General features: G+C 64.7%; 1 protein-coding gene across 1 annotated transcript; it reads left to right on the forward strand.

The window, feature by feature from the left end:
- The first annotated feature begins 1,740 nt into the window (after positions 1-1,740).
- On the forward strand, positions 1,741-18,153 carry CFAP20 (cilia and flagella associated protein 20). Its single transcript, XM_068168377.1, is given in 7 exon segments — positions 1,741-2,516; positions 8,179-8,258; positions 9,797-9,908; positions 11,747-11,824; positions 11,826-11,936; positions 15,398-15,508; positions 17,798-18,153. Coding segments are annotated over 7 exon segments (582 nt in total). The 5' UTR covers positions 1,741-2,432; the 3' UTR covers positions 17,804-18,153.
- The last annotated feature ends 2,862 nt before the right edge of the window (positions 18,154-21,015 follow it).

Genomic DNA, 21,015 nt, shown 5'->3' on the forward strand with positions numbered 1-21,015 from the left:
AGGCTGCTGCTGGGCTCTGCTCAGAGGGAATTGGTGCCAGGACAGAGGCAATGGCCTCAAGCTGCCCCTGGGGAGGCTCAGGCTGGACAGTAGGAAAGGTTTCTTCCCAGCAGGAGTGGTCAGGGACTGGAAAGCGCTGCCCAGGGAGGTGGTGGAGTCCCCAGCCCTGGCTGTGTTTCAGGGTGGTTTGGCTGTGGTGCTTGGGGCTGTGGTTTGGGGCTGAGCCTTGCAGGGTAGGGCTCTGGGTTGGACCTGGTGCTCCTGAGGGTCTCTCCCAGCCTGAATGCTTCTGTGCCTCTGTGCCTCTGGGTAGGTTTTCTGTGTGGTTTTGTTGTTTGATTGTTTTTATGTGTGGTGGTGGTGGTTGGTTTGGTTTGGTTTTGCCAGGGATGGACTCCTCTGGCACCTTTCATTTGCTTGACCAAACCCATCTGTGCTTGGGTCCTCTCTGGGTACCATCCCTCAAGGCGCTGTTGAGGGCTGGACCCGAGAGGGACTATCACGAATCATCGAATGGGTTGGGTTGGAAGGGACCTTAAAGGCTACTCCACATCCAACCCCCCTGCCAGGGGCAGGGACACCTCCTGCTGAGCCCCTGACCACCTCCAGGGAGGTGGCAGCTGCGACCTGCCCGGGCACCCTGCGGCCACAGACCAGGGGCTTGATCCCACAGCAGGAGTGGATTCACATCGGACATCACGGAAGGGAATTCCCTACTCCGAGGCTGGGGAGACCCTGCAGTAGTCGAGGACACCCCCTCCGGCAACCAGCCCCAGGGCTCCCTCCCTTCTCTCGCTCCCTCCCTCCTCTGGCTCCCTTCCCCCTTCCGTCCCTCCCGACCCTCGCTCCTTCCCGTCCCTCACTCCCTCCCCTCCCTCCCTCCTCCTCTCGCTCCCTCCCTCCTCCTCTCGCTCCCTCCCTCCTCTCCCTCCTCCTCTCGCTCCCTCTCTCCTCCTCTCGCTCCCTTCCTCCCCTCCCTTGCTCCCTCCCTCCTCCTCTCGCTCCCTCCCTCCTCCTCTCGCTCCCTCCCTCCTCCTCTCGCTCCCTCCCTCCTCTCCCTCCTCCTCTCGCTCCCTTTCTCCTCCTCTCGCTCCCTCCCTCCTCCTCTCGCTCCCTCCCTCCTCTCCCTCCTCCTCTCGCTCCCTCCCTCCTCCTCCTCCTCCTCTTGCTGCCTCCCTCCTCCTCCTCCTCCTCTCGCTCCCTCCCTCCTCCTCTCGCTCCCTCCCTCCTCCTCCTCCTCCTCTTGCTCCCTCCCTCCTCCTCCTCCTCCTCTTGCTCCCTCCCTCCTCCTCTCGCTACCTTCCTCCCTCCCTTCGCTCCCTCCCTCCCTTCGCTCCCTCCCTCCCTTCGCTCCCTCCCTCCTCTCGCTTCCCTTCCTCCTCCTCTCGCTCCCTCCCGTTCCTCCGCCTCTTCCTTCTCTGGCTCCCTCCCCCCTTCCGTCCGTCCGTCCCTCCCGTCCCTCGCTCCCTCCCTCCTCCTCTCGCTCCCTCCCGTCCCTCCGCCTCTTCCTCCTCTGGGTCCCTCCTTCCCCTCCGTCCGTTCCTCCTCTCGCTCGCTCCCGCCCCTCAGTCCCTCCCGCCCCTCAGTCCCTCCCTCCCTCCCTCCCTCTCCCCGGTCTGTTCCTCTCCTCCCCTCCCCTTCCTCCCTTGGCTCCCTCCTTCCCCTCCGCCTCTTCCTCCTCTCTCCCCTCCTCCGCCTCGCTCCGCCCCCGCCCCGGCCTCGCTCTGCGCCTCCCGGAAGTAGTTCCGGCGCGGGGGGGAGTTGGGCCGCTGGATCCTGCCGCGCTTTGGTAGATTCGGCGGAGCCGCTGTACGCGCCCGGGAAGTAGTTCCCTGGTGACGCCGACAGACGCACGCGAGCGCGGAGGCAGCAGCGGCAGCCGCCGCGGACTTGGCGCAGCCCAGCGGCCGGCTCGGCTCAGCCCGGCTCAGCTCAGCCCGGCTCGGCTCAGCTCAGCCCAGCGGCCGGCTCGGCTCGGCTCGGCTCGGCTCAGCCCAGCGGCCGGCTCGGCTCGGCACTGCTCGGCCCGGCTCGGCTCAGCTCGGCACTGCTCAGCCCGGCTCGGCTCGGCTCGACTCAGCTCGGCACTGCTCAGCCCGGCTCGGCTCGGCTCGACTCAGCTCGGCACTGCTCAGCCCGGCTCGGCTCGGCTCGACTCAGCTCGGCACTGCTCGGCCCGGCTCAGCCCGGCTCGACTCAGCTCGGCACTGCTCAGCCCGGCTCGGCTCGGCTCGACTCAGCTCGGCACTGCTCAGCCCGGCTCGGCTCGGCTCGACTCAGCTCGGCACTGCTCAGCCCGGCTCGGCTCGGCTCGACTCAGCTCGGCACTGCTCGGCCCGGCTCAGCCCGGCTCGGTACTGCTCAGCCCGGCTCGGCTCGGCACTGCTTAGCTCGGCTCGGCACTGCTCGTCCCGTCCCGTCCCGGCGCCGGCATGTTCAAGAACACCTTCCAGAGCGGCTTCCTCTCGGTGCTGTACAGCATCGGCAGCAAACCGCTGCAGATCTGGGACAAGAAGGTGAGCGGCGCCGGGGGCAGCCGGGGCCGGGGGCAGCCGGGGCCGCTTCGCGCTCAGCCTGCCCGGGGCAGAGGCGCCCGGCCCCGCCCGGGCTCAGCGGGAAGCCGCCGTGGCCGCCGCTGCCGGGTGCGGGTTGCTGGGACACCCCCGGCGCCTCCCCCCGAGCCCGAGCGGCGCTGCCGCGGCTGCGTGCGGCGCCGGGGCAGGGCAGCCCGGGGCCGAGGGGCTTGAGCGCAAAGAGCCTGCGGGGAAGGGCTGGGGGTGCAGGCTGGAGGCTGAGGGGAGACCTTCATCACCCTCTGCAGCTCCCTCGAAGGAGGTTGGAGCCAGGGGGGGTTGGGCTCTTCTCATATGCGGCGAGGGACAGGAGAAGAGGGAGCAGGAGAAGAGGGAGCAGCCTCAGGCTGTGCCAGGGGAGGCTCAGGTTGGAGATGAGGAACAGTTTCATCCCAGGAAGGGTTCCCAGGCACCGGCCCAGGCTGCCCAGGGAGGTGGTGGAGTCTCCATCCCTTGGAGGTGTTTCAGAGCTGCCTGGGGGTGGTGCTGAGGGAGGTCACAGCTCCCAGGGTGCCAGGGGCTGGAAGGGACCTCTGGAGAGCTCCCGGTGCCAGCCCCTGCCAGAGCAGGAGTACAGAGCCCAGCCCAGGGGCACAGGAGCACATCCAGCCAGGGCTGGGAAGGCTCCAGAGCAGGAGACTCCACAACCTCTCTGGGCAGCCTGCTCCAGGCCTCTGGCAGCCTCCCAGCCAAGAAGTTCTTCCTCCTGCTGAGCTGGAAGCTCCTGGGGTGGTTTGGTGCTGGTGGCCCTGTGAGCTCCAGGGGAGAGGGTTGGGGACTTGGTGATCTCCAAGGCCTCTTCCATCCCCAGCAGCTCTGTGACTCCATGGTTCTGCCTCTCCTGGCTGAGCAGAGGAGCCCTGCAAGAGGCTGCAAACCTTGTCAGGGGCTGGCAGCAGGCAGCAGAGAGCAAAGCAAAGCTTTGCCACCTTCAGCAGCTTCCCCATGGCCTCGGGGGGCTGTCACTGGGGGGGTCCTTCTCCCGTGGGTGACCCAGTTTTAAACAGCTTGGCTTGAAGAGATCTGAAGGTGAGCCATGGTGGTGCCTCCTAGTGTGGGCAAGGAGCCAGGAGGGTTCCATCTCTTTGTTTCTTCCTTGCTGCCTAGTTCTAGAGCAGGCTGAGAGAGCTCTGTGCCCAGCTCTGCAGCCTCTGTGCCAGGAAGGCTCTGGAGGGGCTGGAAGGTGTCCAGAGCAGGGCGAGGAGGCTGAGCAGAGGGCTGGAGCTGCTCTGCTCTGAGCACAGCCTGAGAGAGTTGGGGTTGTGCAGGCTGCAGAGGAGAAGGCTTCAGGGAGACCTTCTGGCGGCCTTGCAGGAGCTGCAGGGGGCTGCAGGAAAGCTGGGGAGGGACTTTGGAGGGGGTGAGGGAGGGACAGGACTGGGGGGGCTGGAGCCAAAGGAGAAGTGGGGAGCTGGAGATTGGCTGTGAGGAAGAAGTTGTTGGGCAGGAGGGTGGTGAGAGCCTGGCCCAGGCTGCCCAGGGAGGTGGTGGAAGCCTCCTGCTGCTGCCTGGAGGTGTTTGCAGCCAGGCTGGAGGTGGCTGTGAGCAACCTGCTGTGGGGTGAGGTGTCCCTGGCCATGGCAGGGGCTTGGAGCTGCCTGAGCCTGGAGCTCCCTTCCAGCCCTGGCAGCTCTGGGGTTCTGGGGGGTCAGCAGGGAACAGAGGCCTCCATGGCCTTCAGCAGGCTGCTGGTGGTTGCTTGACCTGGAGTGAGCATTTGCAGGCTGTGGGGGTGAGGGACTGGCAGGGCAGCCCCAGGCTGCACAGGGAGCTTGTGGTCAGGGGGGAAGCCTGCTGCTCCTCATGTCACAGCAGTGAAGCTGGTGGAGGGGCTGGAGAATTGGGCTTGTGAGGAGCAGCTGAGGGAGCTGGATGGGGACCTGAGCAGCCTGCTCCAGTGGAAGGTCTCCCTGGGTGTCCAGGCAGTGCCTCCTGCAGGGCTTGCATGGGGCTGGGCTCCTCTGGCACTGCCTTGGAGGCAGCAGGAGGTGTCCTCAGGAGCAGTAGGGCTGTGGAGGGGGGGTGCTCAGGGGTCTGTCTGTCCTGAGGAAGCTTGGAGGAGCCCTCTGGGGGGACTGTCCTGCTCACAGAGGTGTGGTGTGGAACCAGAGTGGGCTTTCAGGCTGTTGGAGAGCGTCCAGAGAAGGCCTCCAAGCTGCTCAGAGGGCTGCAGAGCCTCTGCTATGGGGCAGGCTGGGGGAGCTGGGGCTGTGCAGCCTGGAGAGGGCTCTGGGAAGAGCCTTTCAGTACCTGAGGAGGCTCCAGGAGAGCTGGGGAGGGACTGTGGGCAAGGGCTGGGAGTGGCAGGAGCAGGGAGAATGGCTTGGAGCTGGGAGAGGGCAGAGTGAGAGTGGAGAGGAGGAAGGAATGGTTGGCAGGGAGGCTGGGGAGAGCCTGGCACAGGCTGCCCAGGGAGGCTGTGGCTGCCCCCTGGCTGGAGGTGCTGAGGACCAGGCTGGATGAGTCCTTGAGCAGCCTGGGTGTCCCCTGCCCATGGCATGGGGTTGGCAGTGGCTGGTCTTTGAGCTCCCTTCCACCCCAACCCCTCCCATGGATCTGTGCCCCCCATCAGGATCTTGCTGATGACTCTTCTCCACATGCCAGCTGCTGGTGCCTGGGGGCTGCCCATGGGCAGCAGTTTCAGGTGCTGCTGGGAGGGCCCAGGGTCAGCTGGGGCTCAGCTGAGTGCCAAAGGTTTTCTCTCCCTGCAGGATGCAGCCAGCACCCTCCCCAGGGAGCGCAGCCAGGAGCTCAGGATGCTCTGCTGGGCTCCTGCCCTGCAGCCTGCCCCTGCCTGCTCAGTCCTCTGCCACAGCAGCCTTGTCCAGGTCCCCCCAGATACCTGCACCCCAGACCTCTGTGCACCAGGTGCTGCAGCACAGCTCAGCACCTCTTGCTGTTGCCTCTTGTTTTGCCCCCCCAGCTCCCTTCCTGGGGGAGAAAGAGGTGGCCCACGGCCCTCCTGCTTGTTCTGCAGCCGGCAGGGAAGCTGTGAGCCCTGCTGGGCTGCCCTGAGGTGAGGCCAGCCCCGGGGCAGTGCCCCTGCCTGTGCCGTGGCTCGCTGTTGCTGCCTCGGGTCGGTTTGCCAGACGCCAGCAACGATGCAGGAGAAGGCCTCCAGAGGTCGACGTCGGACCGTGGCGTGCCGGCCCCCGGCGCCCTGGGGGAGGTTTGCTCCCTGCTGCTGCTCTCCTGGCCTTGAGTGAGGCTGCAGCAGGGCTGCCAGCAGCAAGGGAAGCCTCAGGGAGCAGCCACAGCTGCCCCGGGAGCTGCTGCTCCCTCCAGACCCTGCGAGGTGTCTGCACATGGCCAAAGCTTCTCCAGGGTGGCTTGGGAGAGCAGGGAGCTCCCACTCCATTCACCCTGATGCAGAGGGTGTGAGGTAGTGAGGAGGCTGTGCCTGGCAGGAGCCCTGCAGGGAGGCTGTGCCTGGCAGGCAGGAGCCCTGCAGGGAGGCTGTGCCTGGCAGGAGCCCTGCAGGGAGGCTGTGCCTGGCAGGCAGGAGCCCTGCAGGGAGGCTGTGCCTGGCAGGAGCCCTGCAGGGAGGCTGTGCCTGGCAGGAGCCCTGCAGGGAGGCTGTGCCTGGCAGGAGCCCTGCAGGGAGGCTGTGCCTGGCAGGAGCCCTGCAGGGAGGCTGTGCCTGGCAGGTCCCTTGCAGGGAGGCTGTGCCTGGCAGGAGCCCTGCAGGGAGGCTGTGCCCGGCAGGAGCCCTGCAGGGAGGCTGTGCCTGGCAGGAGCCCTGCAGGGAGGCTGTGCCCGGCAGGTGCCCTGCAGGGAGGCTGTGCCTGGCAGGTCCCTTGCGGGGAGGCTGTGCCTGGCAGGTCCCTTGCGGGGAGGCTGTGCCTGGCAGGAGCCCTGCAGGGGAGGCTGTGCCTGGCAGGAGCCCTGCAGGGAGGCTGTGCCTGGCAGGTGCCCTGCAGGGAGGCTGTGCCCGGCAGGAGCCCTGCAGGGAGGCTGTGCCTGGCAGGTGCCCTGCAGGGAGGCTGTGCCTGGCAGGTGCCCTGCAGGGAGGCTGTGCCTGGCAGGTCCCTTGCGGGGAGGCTGTGCCTGGCAGGTCCCTTGCGGGGAGGCTGTGCCTGGCAGGTCCCTTGCGGGGAGGCTGTGCCTGGCAGGTCCCTTGCGGGGAGGCTGTGCCTGGCAGGAGCCCTGCGGGGAGGCTGTGCCTGGCAGGAGCCCTGCAGGGAGGCTGTGCCTGGCAGGAGCCCTGCAGGGAGGCTGTGCCTGGCAGGAGCCCTGCAGGGAGGCTGTGCCTGGCAGGTGCCCTGCAGGGAGGCTGTGCCTGGCAGGAGCCCTGCAGGGAGGCTGTGCCTGGCAGGAGCCCTGCAGGGAGGCTGTGCCTGGCAGGAGCCCTGCAGGGAGGCTGTGCCTGGCAGGTCCCTTGCAGGGAGGCTGTGCCTGGCAGGTGCCCTGCAGGGAGGCTGTGCCTGGCAGGAGCCCTGCAGGGAGGTTGTGCCTGGCAGGAGCCCTGCAGGGAGGCTGTGCCTGGCAGGTCCCTTCCAACCCAACCCATTCTCTGAATCTATTTCAAGAACTTCTATTTCCTGAGAGGGTTCTTTGCCTTCCCCCCCATCCCCCCTTTTCCCACCTTCTTAATCACAGAATGCATCTGGTTGGAAGAGACCTCTGGTTGGAGGACCCAGCTCCAACCCTCCACCTACCAAGCATTGGCCAGGCAGATGTGGAGTTCTAAAGTGGGCTGAAATCTCTTCCTCTGAGCTTCCCTGAGACAGAGGACAGCTCCTGATGGCTGGGAGCTCCCAGTGGCTACAGCAGGCCCACCCCAGCCCCACAAGGCTGAGGGCTGTGCCTGAGGGAGTGGGGGATGGTCTGTGTGAGCTCCCTGGGAAGGGACCTGATCAGCCTGCAGGAGAGAAGGCTTCCAGGGAGACCTTAGAGAGACCTTCCAGTACCTGAAGGAGGGCTGGGGAGGGACTGTGGGCAAGGGCTGGGAGTGGCAGGAGCAGGGAGAATGGCTTGGAGCTGGGAGAGGGCAGAGGGAGAGTGGAGAGGAGGAAGGAATGGTTGGCAGGGAGGCTGGGGAGAGCCTGGCACAGGCTGCCCAGGGAGGCTGTGGCTGCCCCCTGGCTGGAGGTGCTGAGGACCAGGCTGGATGAGCAGCCTGGGCTGGGGGGGAGGGGTCCCTGGGCATGGCAGGGGGCTGGAGCTGGCTGAGCTCTGAGCTCCCTTCCAGCCCAACCCTGCTGTGAGCCAGGGAGGTGCTCCCTGAGGCAGGCAGCAGGGCAGTGCCGGCTCTGGAGCCCGGTGGGGAGCTGAGCTGGGGCACTCGGGTCCTGGCAGGCACCCTGCTGGCAGTGAGTGCTGCAGAGCTGCTGGGGGCACTGGTGCAGCCCTGCTGTGAGCCAAGGCTGGCAGGGTTGGGGCTGCCAGCCTGGCAGGGAGCAGCCTGAGGGCGACCCCCCGGGGGGGTGGAACCCTGCCACGGGCTGCCCGGGGCGGCCGCTGAGGCTCCAGCCCTGGAGACCTCCAAGGTGAGGCTGGAGGAGGCCCTGGGCAGCCTGATCCGGGGGAGGGGGTCCCTGCTGAGGGCAGGGGGTGGTCCTGGGGGGGGGCTGGACCGCCCTGAGCCCAGCTGCCTCTCTTGCAGGTGCGCAATGGCCACATCAAGCGAATCACAGACAACGACATCCAGTCCCTGGTGCTGGAGATTGAAGGAACTAATGTCAGGTAGGAGAAGGCATCTTCTTCTACCCTAGTGTGCCCTCTGAGCTTGGCCCTGGAGCAGAAAGATGTCAGTGCCCAGCAGATGGTTCCTTCAGACGTGGTTGCCCCCCTCTACTCCGCGCTGGTGAGGCCACTCCTCCGATACTGGGTACAGTTATGGGCCCCCTCGACTCCCAGGAAGGACACTTGAGGGGCTGGAGAGTGTCCAGAGAAGGGGCTGGAGCGAGAGGGCTGGTGAGGAGCAGCTTGAGGGAGCTGGCAGTGCTCAGCCTGGGGAAGAGGAGGCTGAGGGGAGACCTCTTTGCTCCCTGCAGCTGCCTGAAGCGGGGCTGGAGCCAGGTGAGGGGCAGGCTCTTCCCACAGGGCCTCAGGCTGTGCCAGGGGAGACTCAGCTTGGATGGTAGAACAAATGTCTCCCCAGGAAGGCTTTCTCAGGCCCAGGCTGCCCACCCAGGGAGGTGGTGGAGCCTCCATCCCTGCCTGGAGGTGGTGGCTCTGCAGCAGGGGTGGCACTGTGAGCTGAGGGGGGTTGGAGCTGATGGTCTCCAAGGTCTCTTCCCACCCCCACAGCTCTGCAGTCCTCCTGCAAGCTCTTGGTCAGTGAATGCAAGCCCAGAATGCAGGGTCAGCCTGTGGTGGCCTGGCCCTGGCTCTGCTCCCCCAGCTCTCTCTCTATCTCAGTGGGGCTCAGGGGTGAGAACTAAAACTCCAATCCCCTTAGTTTTGCCCCACCCTTGTGGGGGGGAAGGAAGAGAAAAGACCAAAGCTGAAGGAAGAGAAAAGACCAAAGCTGTATCTGACTGGTGCCCAGCCCCTGCTGGCTGCTCCTTCTGCATCTCCTCTGGCCTTGGCCTGCTCTGCTGCTCCCCAGGTGACAGCAGGAGGGTCAAAGGGGAGCTGCTTTGCTCAGCAGCCTCATCTCCATCCCCTGGAGAGGGAGGCTGATGCCAGCTGCATGAGCAGCTCCAGAGTCTCCAAGGCTTCTCCAGGGGTGACTCAGAGCAGGGCTCTCCTTATAAGGGCAGTGGAGACTCCTCTCCTGCAGCCAGGCTGAGCCAGCTCCTGCCTTCCTCCCAAGATGTGTTGACAGAGGACTTGCCAGGCCTGCTTCTGGGGCTCATGACCTCTGCCTTTCCAGCCACACAGAGAGCACACAGGGCCCCTGCCCTGCTCTGCAGGGCTGCAGCTGCTCACTTCCAAGGGGAGGAGGAGGTTGTGTTGAGAAACAGCACTGGTGTGGTCTTGAATCTGGGGAGGTGAAGCTGTCCAGGCAGGAGTTCCATGCCCTGGGTGAGAAGAGTGGGGGTTTGGAACACATTCTTTGGGCCTTTCTTCATCAGCAGCAGCATCATCTTCTTGCAGCTCCCTCTGAAACTCTCCCTCCTGTGTCCAGGAAGCCCCTGGTGGTTGTTGGGATCTTAGGAGCACAGCTCTCCCTTTCCCTGCTTGCCCTGCAAGAGAGCTTTGGGGTCAGGGGAGAGACTCTGGGGCTCAGGCCCTGCCCCCTGTGAGGTGCTGAAGTGGTTTTGTGTCCCTCTTAGTACCACATACATCACCTGCCCTGCTGACCCCAAGAAGACCCTGGGCATCAAACTGCCTTTCCTGGTGATGATCATCAAGAACCTGAAGAAGTACTTCACTTTTGAAGTGCAGGTGAGGAGAGGGCAATGGGGGAGACCCCTGCAGGGCTGGGTGAGGAAGGGGCTGCAGGGCAGAGCCTCCTGCACAGAGTGCAGGAGCTTGTCCCAGGCCCTGAGTGGCCCCAAAGCACTTTTGCTTTCTTGGCCATGTGATGTGTGAGGACTGCTTCCAGGGGAGGCCACCAGGGATGCTCAGAGGGCTGAAGAAGCTCTCCTGTGGGGCCAGGCTGGGAGAGTTGGGGCTGTGCAGCCTGGAGAAGGCTGCAGGGAGACCTCAGAGCAGGCTTCCAGGAGCTGAAGGGCTCCAGGAGAGCTGGGGAGGGACTCTGGCAAGGGGCTGGGAGTGGCAGGAGCAGAGAGAATGGCTTGGAGAGGGCAGATGGAGAGTGGAGAGGAGGAAGGAATGGTTGGCAGGGAGGCTGGGGAGAGCCTGGCACAGGCTGCCCAGGGGAGGGCACTGCCTTGGAGGCAGCAGGAGGTGTCCTCAGGAGCAGCAGGGCTGTGGGGAGGGGGGTGCTCAGGGGTCTGTCTGTCCTGAGGAAGCTTGGGGGAGCTCTCTGTGGGGACTGTCCTGCTCACAGAGGTGTGGTGTGGAACCTGAGTGGGCTTTCAGGCTGTTGGAGAGTGTCCAGAGAAGGCCTCCAAGCTGCTCAGAGGACTGCAGAGCCTCTGCTATGGGGCAGGCTGGGGGAGCTGGGGCTGTGCAGCCTGGAGAGGGCTCTGGGAAGAGCCTTTCAGTACCCGAGGAGGCTCCAGGAGAGCTGGGGAGGGACTGTGGGCAAGGGCTGGGAGTGGCAGGAGCAGGGAGAATGGCTTGGAGCTGGGAGAGGGCAGAGTGAGGGTGGAGAGGAGGAAGGAATGGTTGGCAGGAGGCTGGGGAGAGCCTGGCACAGGCTGCCCAGGGAGGCTGTGGCTGCCCCTGGCTGGAGGTGCTGAGGACCAGGCTGGATGAGTCCTTGAGCAGCCTGGGCTGGGGGGAGGGGTCCCCAGGGCAGGGCAGGGGGCTGGAGCTGGCTGAGCTTTGAGGTCCCTTCCAGCCCAGCCCATGCTGTGCTTCCCCAAGCCTGGAGCAGGGGGGGGTGGGGCTGGGGGTGTGGGGTGTGGGGTGCTGGGGGTGTGGGTGTGTGGGGCTGGGGGTGTGGGTGTGGGGGGTGCTGGGGGTGTGGGTGTGGGGGGTGCTGGGGGTGTGGGTGTGGGGTGCTGGGGGTGTGGGGTGTGTGGGGCTGGGGGTGTGGGGTGCTGGGGGTGTGGGTGTGGGGTGCTGGGGGTGTGGGTGTGGGGTGCTGGGGGTGTGGGTGTGTGGGGCTGGGGCTGGGGGTGTGAGGTGCTGGGGGTGTGGGTGTGTGGGGCTGGGGGTGTGTGGGGCTGGGGGTGGGGGTGTGGGGTGCTGGGGATGTGGGTGTGTGGGGCTGGGGGTGGGGGTGTGGGGCTGGGGGGGTGGGTGCGGGGGGCTGGGGGTGTGGGTGTGTGGGGCTGGGGGTGCGGGGGGCTGGGGGGTGCGTGGGGCTGGGGGTGTGGGTGCGGGGGGCTGGGGGGTGTGGGGGGCTGGGGGGGGTGGGTGTGTGGGGTGCTGGGGGGTGTGGGGGGTGTGGGGCTGGGGGTGTGGGGGTGCTGGGGGTGTGGGTGTGTGGGGCTGGGGCTGGGGGGTGTGGTGGGCTGGGGGTGTGGGTGTGGGGGGCTGGGGGTGTGGGGGTGTGTGGGGCTGGGGGTGTGGGGTGCTGGGGGTGTGGGTGTGTGGGGTGCTGGGGGTGTGGGTGTGGGGGCTGGGGGTAGTGGGGGTGTGGGGCCGGGGCCCCTCTGCCCCCCCCTGCCGCGGCAGCTCCCTCCCTGCCCGCCCGCCCGCGCCCGCAGGTGCTGGATGACAAGAACGTGCGGCGGCGCTTCCGGGCCAGCAACTACCAGAGCACCACCAGGGTGAAGCCTTTCATTCTGCACCATGCCCATGAGGCTGGACGAGGGCTGGAACCAGATCCAGTTCAACCTCTCCGACTTCACTCGCCGCGCCTACGGCACCAACTACATCGAGACCCTGCGCGTCCAGGTCGGCACCCCGCGGCGAGCCTGCCCCAGCCCAGCCCTGCGCTGCCCCTGCCCAGCCCAGCCCAGCCCTGCCCAGCCCTGCCCCAGTCCAGCCCAGCCCAGCCCAGCCCTGCCCTGCCCCAGCCCTGCCCCAGCCCTGCCCCAGCCCCTGCCCCAGCCCAGCCCTGCCCAGCCCTGCCCCAGCCCTGCCCCAGCCCTGCCCCAGCCCAGCCCTGCCCAGCCCTGCCCCAGCCCCTGCCCCAGCCCAGCCCTGCGCTGCCCAGGCCAGCCCTGCGCTGCCCAGCCCAGCCCAGCCCTGCGCTGCCCAGCCCAGCCCAGCCCAGCCCTGCCCAGCCCAGCCCAGCCCTGCCCTGCCCAGCCCAGCCCAGCCCAGCCCTGCCCCAGCCCTGCCCCAGCCCAGCCCTGCGCTGCCCAGGCCAGCCCTGCGCTGGCCCAGCCCAGCCCAGCCCTGCGCTGCCCAGCCCAGCCCAGCCCAGCCCAGCCCAGCCCTGCCCTGCCCAGCCCAGCCCAGCCCTGCCCTGCCCAGCCCCTGCCCTGCCCAGCCCGGCCCAGCCCTGCCCCGGCCCAGCCCTGCGCTGCCCTGCCCAGCCCAGCCCTGCGCTGCCCAGCCCAGCCCAGCCCAGCCCTGCCCTGCCCCTGCCCCAGCCCAGCCCTGCCCCAGCCCTGCCCAGCCCCAGCCCTGCACTGCCCAGCCCCTGCCCCTTTCCCCCCTTTCCCCCTTTCCCCCTTTCCCCCTTTCCCCCTTTCCCCCTTGCCCCCTTGCCCCCTTGCCCCCTTGCCCCCTTGCCCCCTTTTCCCCCCTGGCCTAGCCCTGCCCCTGCCCAATCCTGCCCCTGCCCAGCCCAGCCCTGCACCTGCCCAATCCTGCCCCAGCCCAACCCTGCCCTTCCCAGCCCTGCCCAGCCCCTTCCCCCCCTTCCCCCTTCCCCCCCCCAGACCTCCCCTGCAGTACTCTGTCCAGCTCTGGGGCCCTCAGCACAGGAAGGACTTGGACCTTGATCTTGGTGGAGGGAGCTCATGCTCAGGAGCTGGATGATCTCTGAGGTCCCTTCCAGCCCCATCCATTCCCTGATGGTCTCTGAGCTCCCTTCCAGCCCCAACCATTCTCTGATGGTCTCTGAGCTCCCTTCCAACCCCAACCATTCTCTGAGCTCCCTTCCAGCCCCAACCATTCTCTGATGGTCTCTGAGCTCCCTTCCAACCCCAACCATTCTCTGAGCTCCCTTCCAACCCCAACCATTCTCTGAGCTCCCTTCCAACCCCAACCATTCTCTGATGGTCTCTGAGCTCCCTTCCAACCCCAACCATTCTCTGATGGTCTCTGAGCTCCCTTCCAGCCCCAACCATTCTCTGATAGTCTCTGAGCTCCCTTCCAGCCCCAACCATTCTCTGATGGTCTCTGAGCTCCCTTCCAGCCCCAACCATTCTCTGATGGTCTCTGAGCTCCCTTCCAGCCCCAACCATTCTCTGATGGTCTCTGAGCTCCCTTCCAGCCCCAATCATTCTCTGAGGTCCCTTCCAGCCCCAACCATTCTCTGATGATCTCTGAGGTCCCTTCCAGCCCCAACCATTCTCTGATGGTCTCTGGGGTCCCTTCCAGCCCCAAACCTTTCTGTGATTCTACGTGGAGAGGGTCGAGAGGAGGCCATGGGAATGCTCAGGGGGTTGGAGCAGCTCTGCTCTGGGGCCAGGCTGAGGGAGCTGGGGGTGCTGCCTGGAGGAAAGAAGGCTGCAGGGGGACCTTAGGGCAGCCTTCCAGTACAAGAAAGCTGGGGAGGGACTACAAGGGTTTGTACCCTTGTAGGAGGAAAGGGAATGGACTGAAGCTTGAGGAGAGCAGATTGAGACTGGAGATGAGGAAGAAATGGTTGCCAGGGAGGCTGGGGAGAGCCTGGCACAGGCTGCCCAGGGAGGCTGTGGCTGCCCCCTGCCTGGAGGTGTTCCAGGCCACGCTGGATGAGGCCTTGAGCAGCCTGGGCTGGGGGGAGGGGGCCCTGGGGGGTTGGAACTGGCTGATCTCTAAGCTCCCTTCCAACCCATGCCAGGGGTCTGAGAGTGCTGTGTGTGGAGCCTGCCTGCCTGCTGCTGGCTGTGCTGGCACTGCTGCCCTGCAGGCTTGCCCTGGGGTGGGCAGGCAGACAGCTGGGAGCTGCCTGCTCCCTCCAGTGCCCATGGCAGAGGCTGGAGGGACTCCTTCCCTGCCAGCTGATAGTGGAGGCACAGCAGACTGCAGAGTCTCCTTCCTGACCCCAGGGAGGCCCTGGCAAGGGAGTGTTAAAAAGGCAATCAGCTGGGGCTGAGAGTGCCCTGACAAATGCTGATAGCAGAGGTGGGGCCACAGCAAAGAATCTTCCAGGCAGCTAAGGCAGAGATGCCAGAGCTTGGCCACCGTGGAGCAGTGCAGAGAGCCTCCAAGCCAGAGCAGAGGAAGGAGGCCAATGTTTCTTCTCTGCTCACAGCATCACTCCCCCAAGCTAGGTGGGGGGTAGGAGGCTCTGCAGAGGGGCTTGGATAGGTTGGAGCCATGGCCAATGTTCCCAGGAGCTTCCACAAGGCCAAGGGCCAGGCCCAGCCCCTGGGGCACAACCACCCCAAGCAGTGCTGCAGGCCTGGGGCAGTGTGGCTGGCAAGCTGCTGGCAGGATGGGACCTGGGGGTGCTGATGGCCAAGCAGCTGAACAGGAGCCAGCAGTGTGCCCAGGGGGCCCAGAGAGCCAAAGGCTTCCTGGCTGGGCTCAGCAATGCTGTGTCCAGAGGAGCAGGGAGGGGATTGTGCCCTGGGGCTCAGCTCTGGGCACCTCAGTGTCCAGCTCTGGGCACCTCAGTGCCAGAGAGCTGTGGAGGTGCTGGAGCCAGGGCAGAGCAGGGCAAGGAAGCTGGGAAGGGCCTGGGGAAGAAATCTGCTGGAGAGAGCCTGAAGGAGCTGGGGCTGGGCAGGGAGAGACAGAGGAGGCTGAGGGGAGACCTCACTGCTGTCTGCAGCTCCCTGAGAGGAGGCTGTGGAGAGGCTGCTGCTGGGCTCTGCTCAGAGGGAATTGGTGCCAGGACAGAGGGAATGGCCTCAAGCTGCAGCAGGGCAGGGTCAGAGTGGGCAGGAGGAAGAGTTGTTCCCAGCAGGAGTGGTCAGGGACTGGAAAGTGCTGCCCAGGGAGGTGGTGGAGTCCCCAGCCCTGGCTGAGTTTGGCTGTGGTGCTTGGGGCTGTGGTTTGGGGCTGAGCCTTGCAGGGTAGGGCTCTGGGTTGGGCCTTGGTGCTCCTGAGGGTCTCTCCCAGCCTCAGTGGCTCTGGCTCGGACGCAGCCACCGGAGCTCCTCCACTCCTAACCTCCTCCCCTGATAACTCTGTCAGGCTGAGAGAGAGCAGGCAGGCAGGCAGGCAGGGCTCTCCTCCTGCAGGCTGCTATGCTGCTGGGGGTGGCAGGGGCACGGGGGCAGAGGGTGCTGAGGCTGTGTCTGCCCCCCCAGATCCACGCCAACTGCCGCATCCGCCGCGTCTACTTCTCCGACCGCCTCTACTCCGAGGACGAGCTCCCAGCTGAGTTCAAGCTCTACCTCCCTGTCCAGAACAAGGCCAAGGTCAGTGGCTGGTGGCTTGAACCCCCCCCACACCTCCCCCCAGCATTACCAGCCCAGCTGGAAGCAAGTGGAGGCTGTGTCTACAAGCAGAGCTCCAACCTGCAATGGGAGGCAAGGAATAAAACCTTGAAGACCTCCAGGGGTGAGGCTTCCACCGCCCCCCTGGGCAGCCTGTGCCAGTGGCTCCTGCTGGTGGCCTTCCAGGAGCTGCAGGGGGCTGCAGGAGAGCTGGGGAGGGACTTTGGAGGGGGTGAGGGAGGGACAGGGGTCTGGGACACCACCTCTGAGGGGGGCAGGAATCAGGCCTGGGACAGGGAGCCAGCAATGGGCACTGGCAGCCCAGAAGGCCAAGGGCAGCTCAGCTGCCCTTGGCCTTCTGGGCTGCCAGTGCCCATTGCCAGAGGTGGAGGGAGAGGATCCTGCCCCTCTGCTCTGGGGGGATGGAGCAAAAGGAGAAGTGGGGAGCTGGAGATTGGCTGTGAGGAAGAAGTTGTTGGGCAGGAGGGTGGGGAGAGCCTGGCCCAGGCTGCCCAGGGAGGTGGTGGAAGCCTCCTGCTGATGCCTGGAGGTGTTTGCAGCCAGGCTGGAGGTGGCTGTGAGCAACCTGCTGTGGGGTGAGGTGTCCCTGGCCATGGCAGGGGGCATGGAGCTGGCTGAGCCTCGGGGTCCCTGCCCAGCCCTGGGGTTCTGTGCTTCCAATCTGGACAAACCCTGCAGTATTTGCAGGTATCTGCAATTACTGAACAGCACCAGAGCCCTCCCTGAGCAGCTGCCAGCTTCTTCCCTGCCTCTCCTTCCCTCCCCACCCTGTTCAAAAGGAGAAAGGAAAGGAGCAGAGAAGCTGACACCAACACAGTGCAGCCAAGGTCCAGCAGGAGCAAGTTCATCTCCCTGCCAGAGCCCAGGAGGGAGCAGAGAGGAGAAGCTGTGTTGGGACAGGCAGTTTTTAGTCCCTTCTCTCTTCCAGGGGCATTGTTTGGATTTGTCTTTGTGTTGCCTTTTCCCTCCCAGCAGTGACTGCTCTACATTTCTGCTTTGCCCTTCCAAGAGCTCTGCAAGCTTTTCAGACTCCCCCAGCGAGCCAGCTGTGGGCAGAGGAGGGGAGCAGAGCATCAGCTGGCCCAGGCTGGCATTCCTCTTCCTCCATCTCCACTGCCTGCCCTCAAGGCAGAGCTCTGCTGCTGGCAGCAGTGTGCCAGGGAGCAGCCTCCCTGCTGGCAGGCTGAGCAGTCTGCTGGGGGCAGGGGGGGAGCCCTTGCTGAGTGGCTCCATGCCAAAGCAGATGGAAGTTGGCATCCCCAGCGAGGAGCAGCTGCTCCCCCCCTGTCCTCCCTGTCTGTGCTGAAGGGCTCTGAGCAGGGCAGCAGCCTGGCAGCATCTCCCTGGAGCTTCCCCCCCTGTGACTCAGCACAGCAGCTTAGCTTTGCAGAGCTCCACACTTGGCATGCCAGGGGAGAGGCTCTTTGTGGCCCTCTGGCTCAGATTTACTCCTCCTCTGATCTCTTCTGTGGCTGTGAGCAACCTGCTGTGGGGTGAGGTGTCCCTGCCCATGGCAGGGGCTTGGAGCTGGCTGAGCCCTGAGCTCCCTGCCAGCCCTGCCAGCTCTGGGGCTCTGTGCTTCCCTGGCCAGTGCAGACAGTGGGGCTCTGAGTCACAGTGAGAGGACAAGAGGGAACTGAAGCTTGAGGAGGGCAGAGTGAGAGTGGAGAGGAGGAAGGAATGGTTGGCAGGGAGGCTGGGGAGAGCCTGGCACAGGCTGCCCAGGAAGGCTGTGGCTGCCCCCTGCCTGGAGGTGCTCAGGACCAGGCTGGATGAGGCCTTGAGCAGCCTGGGCTGGGGGGAGGGGTCCCTGGGCATGGCAGGGGTCTGCAGCTGGCTGAGCTTTAAGCTCCCTCCCACCCCAGTGTTTGAATGCATGAATGAGGAAGGGGACAGGCAAGGATGTGGCTGCCCAGCAGAAGGAGAGGCCCTGGGCCACAGGCAGCGGTTTTGAGGCTTGGGAGGGAGCCTCTGCTCCCCCCAGGCCAGCCTGGCCCAGTCTGGATGCTTCCTCTAGCAGAGGAGATTCCTCAGCACGATTCCAGGGAGCTGAGGGGGGGATGCTGGGTGCTGAGCTCAGTGGGAGGCAGAAGGGCAGTGTCAACACCCCTGGGGACCCTGCCACTGCCTCCTGGGCTGGGGGAGCCACCTGGAGGTGCCTGGGGAAAGCTTGGAGGCCCTCCCAGGGGGGTTCCCTCGCTGCTGCCAGAGCCTAATCTCTGTCTCCTTCCTTCTCCTTGCTCTGTCCAGCAGTAACACCACGATGGGAAGAGATGCAAGGAGTGCTTGGGGGCTGCAGGAGAAACCAAGAGCAAGTTGGAAGAGGAGGCCCTGCTGTTGAGACTCAAAGTTTTAGCCTGCTGCCTGACCTGAGGTGGGCACAGAGGGCCTGCTCCAAGTGGCCACTGTGCCTCTGAAGAGAGGATTCAGCAGCAGCAGCAGCAGCAGCAGCAGCAGTCCAAGGCTTCAGTGAAGTGCTGCCCCTCTGGGGAGGCACTGATGGGATTTTGTTCTCACTTCCTTGCTTTCCATCTCTCTGTACCCAGTCCCAGTGTGGCTGCCAAGCCTCTCCCCCTTGGAAGGTTATTAAATGTTTGACTCTCTCAGGGCTGCTTCTGGCTTCTTCCTCCTTCCTGTGGTGCAACAGGGGAGGCTCCTCCAAGGGCCCACTGAGGAAGGGGCTGCAGGGCAGAGCCTCCTGCACAGAGTGCAGGAACTTGTCCCAGGTCCTGAGTGGCCCCAAAGCACTTTTGCTTTCTTGGCCATGTGATGTGTGAGGACTTCTTCCAGGGGAGGCCACCAGGATGCTCAGAGGGCTGAAGAAGCTCTCCTGTGGGGCCAGGCTGGGAGGGTTGGGGCTGTGCAGCCTGGAGAAGGCTGCAGGGAGACCTCAGAGCAGGCTTCCAGAACCTGAAGGGGCTCCAGGAGAGCTGGGGAGGGACTCTGGGCAAGGGCTGGGAGTGGCAGGAGCAGGGAGAATGGCTTGGAGCTGGGAGAGGGCAGAGGGAGAGTGGAGAGGAGGAAGGAATGGTTGGCAGGGAGGCTGGGGAGAGCCTGGCACAGGCTGCCCAGGGAGGCTGCGGCTGCCCCCCAGCTGGAGGCGCTGAGGACCAGGCTGGATGAGGCCTTGAGCAGCCTGGGCTGGGGGGAGGGTCCCTGCCACATGGCAGGGGGCTGGCTGATCCTTGAGGTGCCTTCTATGGCTCCCAGCTGCAGATGGTAGTAGCCCTTGAAGGAAGGATTTGTGGAGCAGCCCAGATGGACAGCCTTTTGCTGTTCTGGGAGCAGCACAAACACCACCACCAGCAGCAGCAGCAGCAGCACCACAAACACCAGCAGCAGCACCACAAACACCAGCAGCAGCAGCAGCACCACAAACACCAGCAGCAGCAGCAGCAGCACAAACACCAGCAGCAGCAGCAGCAGCACAAACACCAGCAGCAGCAGCAGCAGCACAAACACCAGCAGCAGCAGCACAAACACCAGCAGCAGCAGCAGCAGCACAAACACCAGCAGCAGCAGCAGCAGCACAAACACCACCAGCAGCAGCAGCACAAACACCAGCAGCAGCAGCAGCACAAACACCAGCAGCAGCAGCAGCACAAACACCAGCAGCAGCAGCAGCAGCACAAACACCAGCAGCAGCAGCACAAACACCAGCAGCAGCAGCAGCAGCAGCAGCAGCAGCACAAACAACACCAGCAGCAGCAGCAGCACAAACACCAGCAGCAGCAGCACAAACACCAGCAGCAGCAGCAGCAGCACAAACACCAGCAGCAGCAGCAGCACAAACAACACCAGCAGCAGCAGCAGCACAAACACCAGCAGCAGCAGCACAAACACCAGCAGCAGCAGCAGCACAAACACCAGCAGCAGCAGCAGCAGCACAAACACCAGCAGCAGCAGCAGCACAAACACCAGCAGCAGCAGCAGCAGCACAAACAACAGCAGCAGCAGCAGCACAAACACCAGCAGCAGCAGCAGCAGCACAAACACCAGCAGCAGCAGCAGCACAAACACCAGCAGCAGCAGCAGCAGCACAAACACCAGCAGCAGCAGCAGCAGCACAAACACCAGCAGCAGCAGCAGCACAAACACCAGCAGCAGCAGCACAAACACCAGCAGCAGCAGCAGCAGCACAAACACCAGCAGCAGCAGCACAAACACCAGCAGCAGCAGCACAAACAGCAGCAGCAGCAGCAGCACAAACACCAGCAGCAGCAGCACAAACACCAGCAGCAGCAGCAGCAGCACAAACACCAGCAGCAGCAGCAGCAGCACAAACACCAGCAGCAGCAGCAGCACAAACACCAGCAGCAGCAGCAGCAGCACAAACAACAGCAGCAGCAGCAGCACAAACACCAGCAGCAGCAGCAGCACAAACACCAGCAGCAGCAGCACAAACACCAGCAGCAGCAGCAGCACAAACACCAGCAGCAGCAGCAGCAGCACAAACACCAGCAGCAGCAGCAGCACAAACACCAGCAGCAGCAGCAGCAGCACAAACACCAGCAGCAGCAGCACAAACACCAGCAGCAGCAGCAGCACAAACACCAGCAGCAGCAGCAGCAGCACAAACACCAGCAGCAGCAGCAGCACAAACAGCAGCAGCAGCAGCAGCACAAACAACAGCAGCAGCAGCAGCACAAACACCAGCAGCAGCAGCAGCAGCACAAACACCAGCAGCAGCAGCACAAACACCAGCAGCAGCAGCACAAACACCAGCAGCAGCAGCAGCAGCACAAACACCAGCAGCAGCAGCAGCACAAACAACAGCAGCAGCAGCAGCAGCACAAACACCAGCAGCAGCAGCACAAACACCAGCAGCAGCAGCAGCACAAACACCAGCAGCAGCAGCAGCAGCACAAACACCAGCAGCAGCAGCAGCAGCACAAACACCAGCAGCAGCAGCAGCACAAACACCAGCAGCAGCAGCACAAACACCACCAGCAGCAGCAGCACAAACACCAGCAGCAGCAGCAGCACAAACACCAGCAGCAGCAGCAGCAGCACAAACACCAGCAGCAGCAGCACAAACACCAGCAGCAGCAGCACAAACACCAGCAGCAGCAGCAGCAGCACAAACACCAGCAGCAGCAGCAGCACAAACAACAGCAGCAGCAGCAGCAGCACAAACACCAGCAGCAGCAGCAGCACAAACACCAGCAGCAGCAGCAGCACAAACACCAGCAGCAGCAGCAGCAGCACAAACACCAGCAGCAGCAGCAGCAGCACAAACACCAGCAGCAGCAGCAGCACAAACACCAGCAGCAGCAGCAGCACAAACACCAGCAGCAGCAGCAGCAGCACAAACACCAGCAGCAGCAGCAGCAGCACAAACACCAGCAGCAGCAGCAGCACAAACACCAGCAGCAGCAGCACAGACACCAGCAGCAGCAGCAGCAGCACAAACACCAGCAGCAGCAGCACAAACACCAGCAGCAGCAGCACAAACAGCAGCAGCAGCA

Source organism: Melanerpes formicivorus, unplaced genomic scaffold, assembly GCF_026170545.1.
Source record: "Melanerpes formicivorus ecotype bairdi unplaced genomic scaffold, bMelFor1.0.p_v2 SCAF_137, whole genome shotgun sequence".
Taxonomy (NCBI): Eukaryota; Metazoa; Chordata; class Aves; order Piciformes; family Picidae; genus Melanerpes; species Melanerpes formicivorus.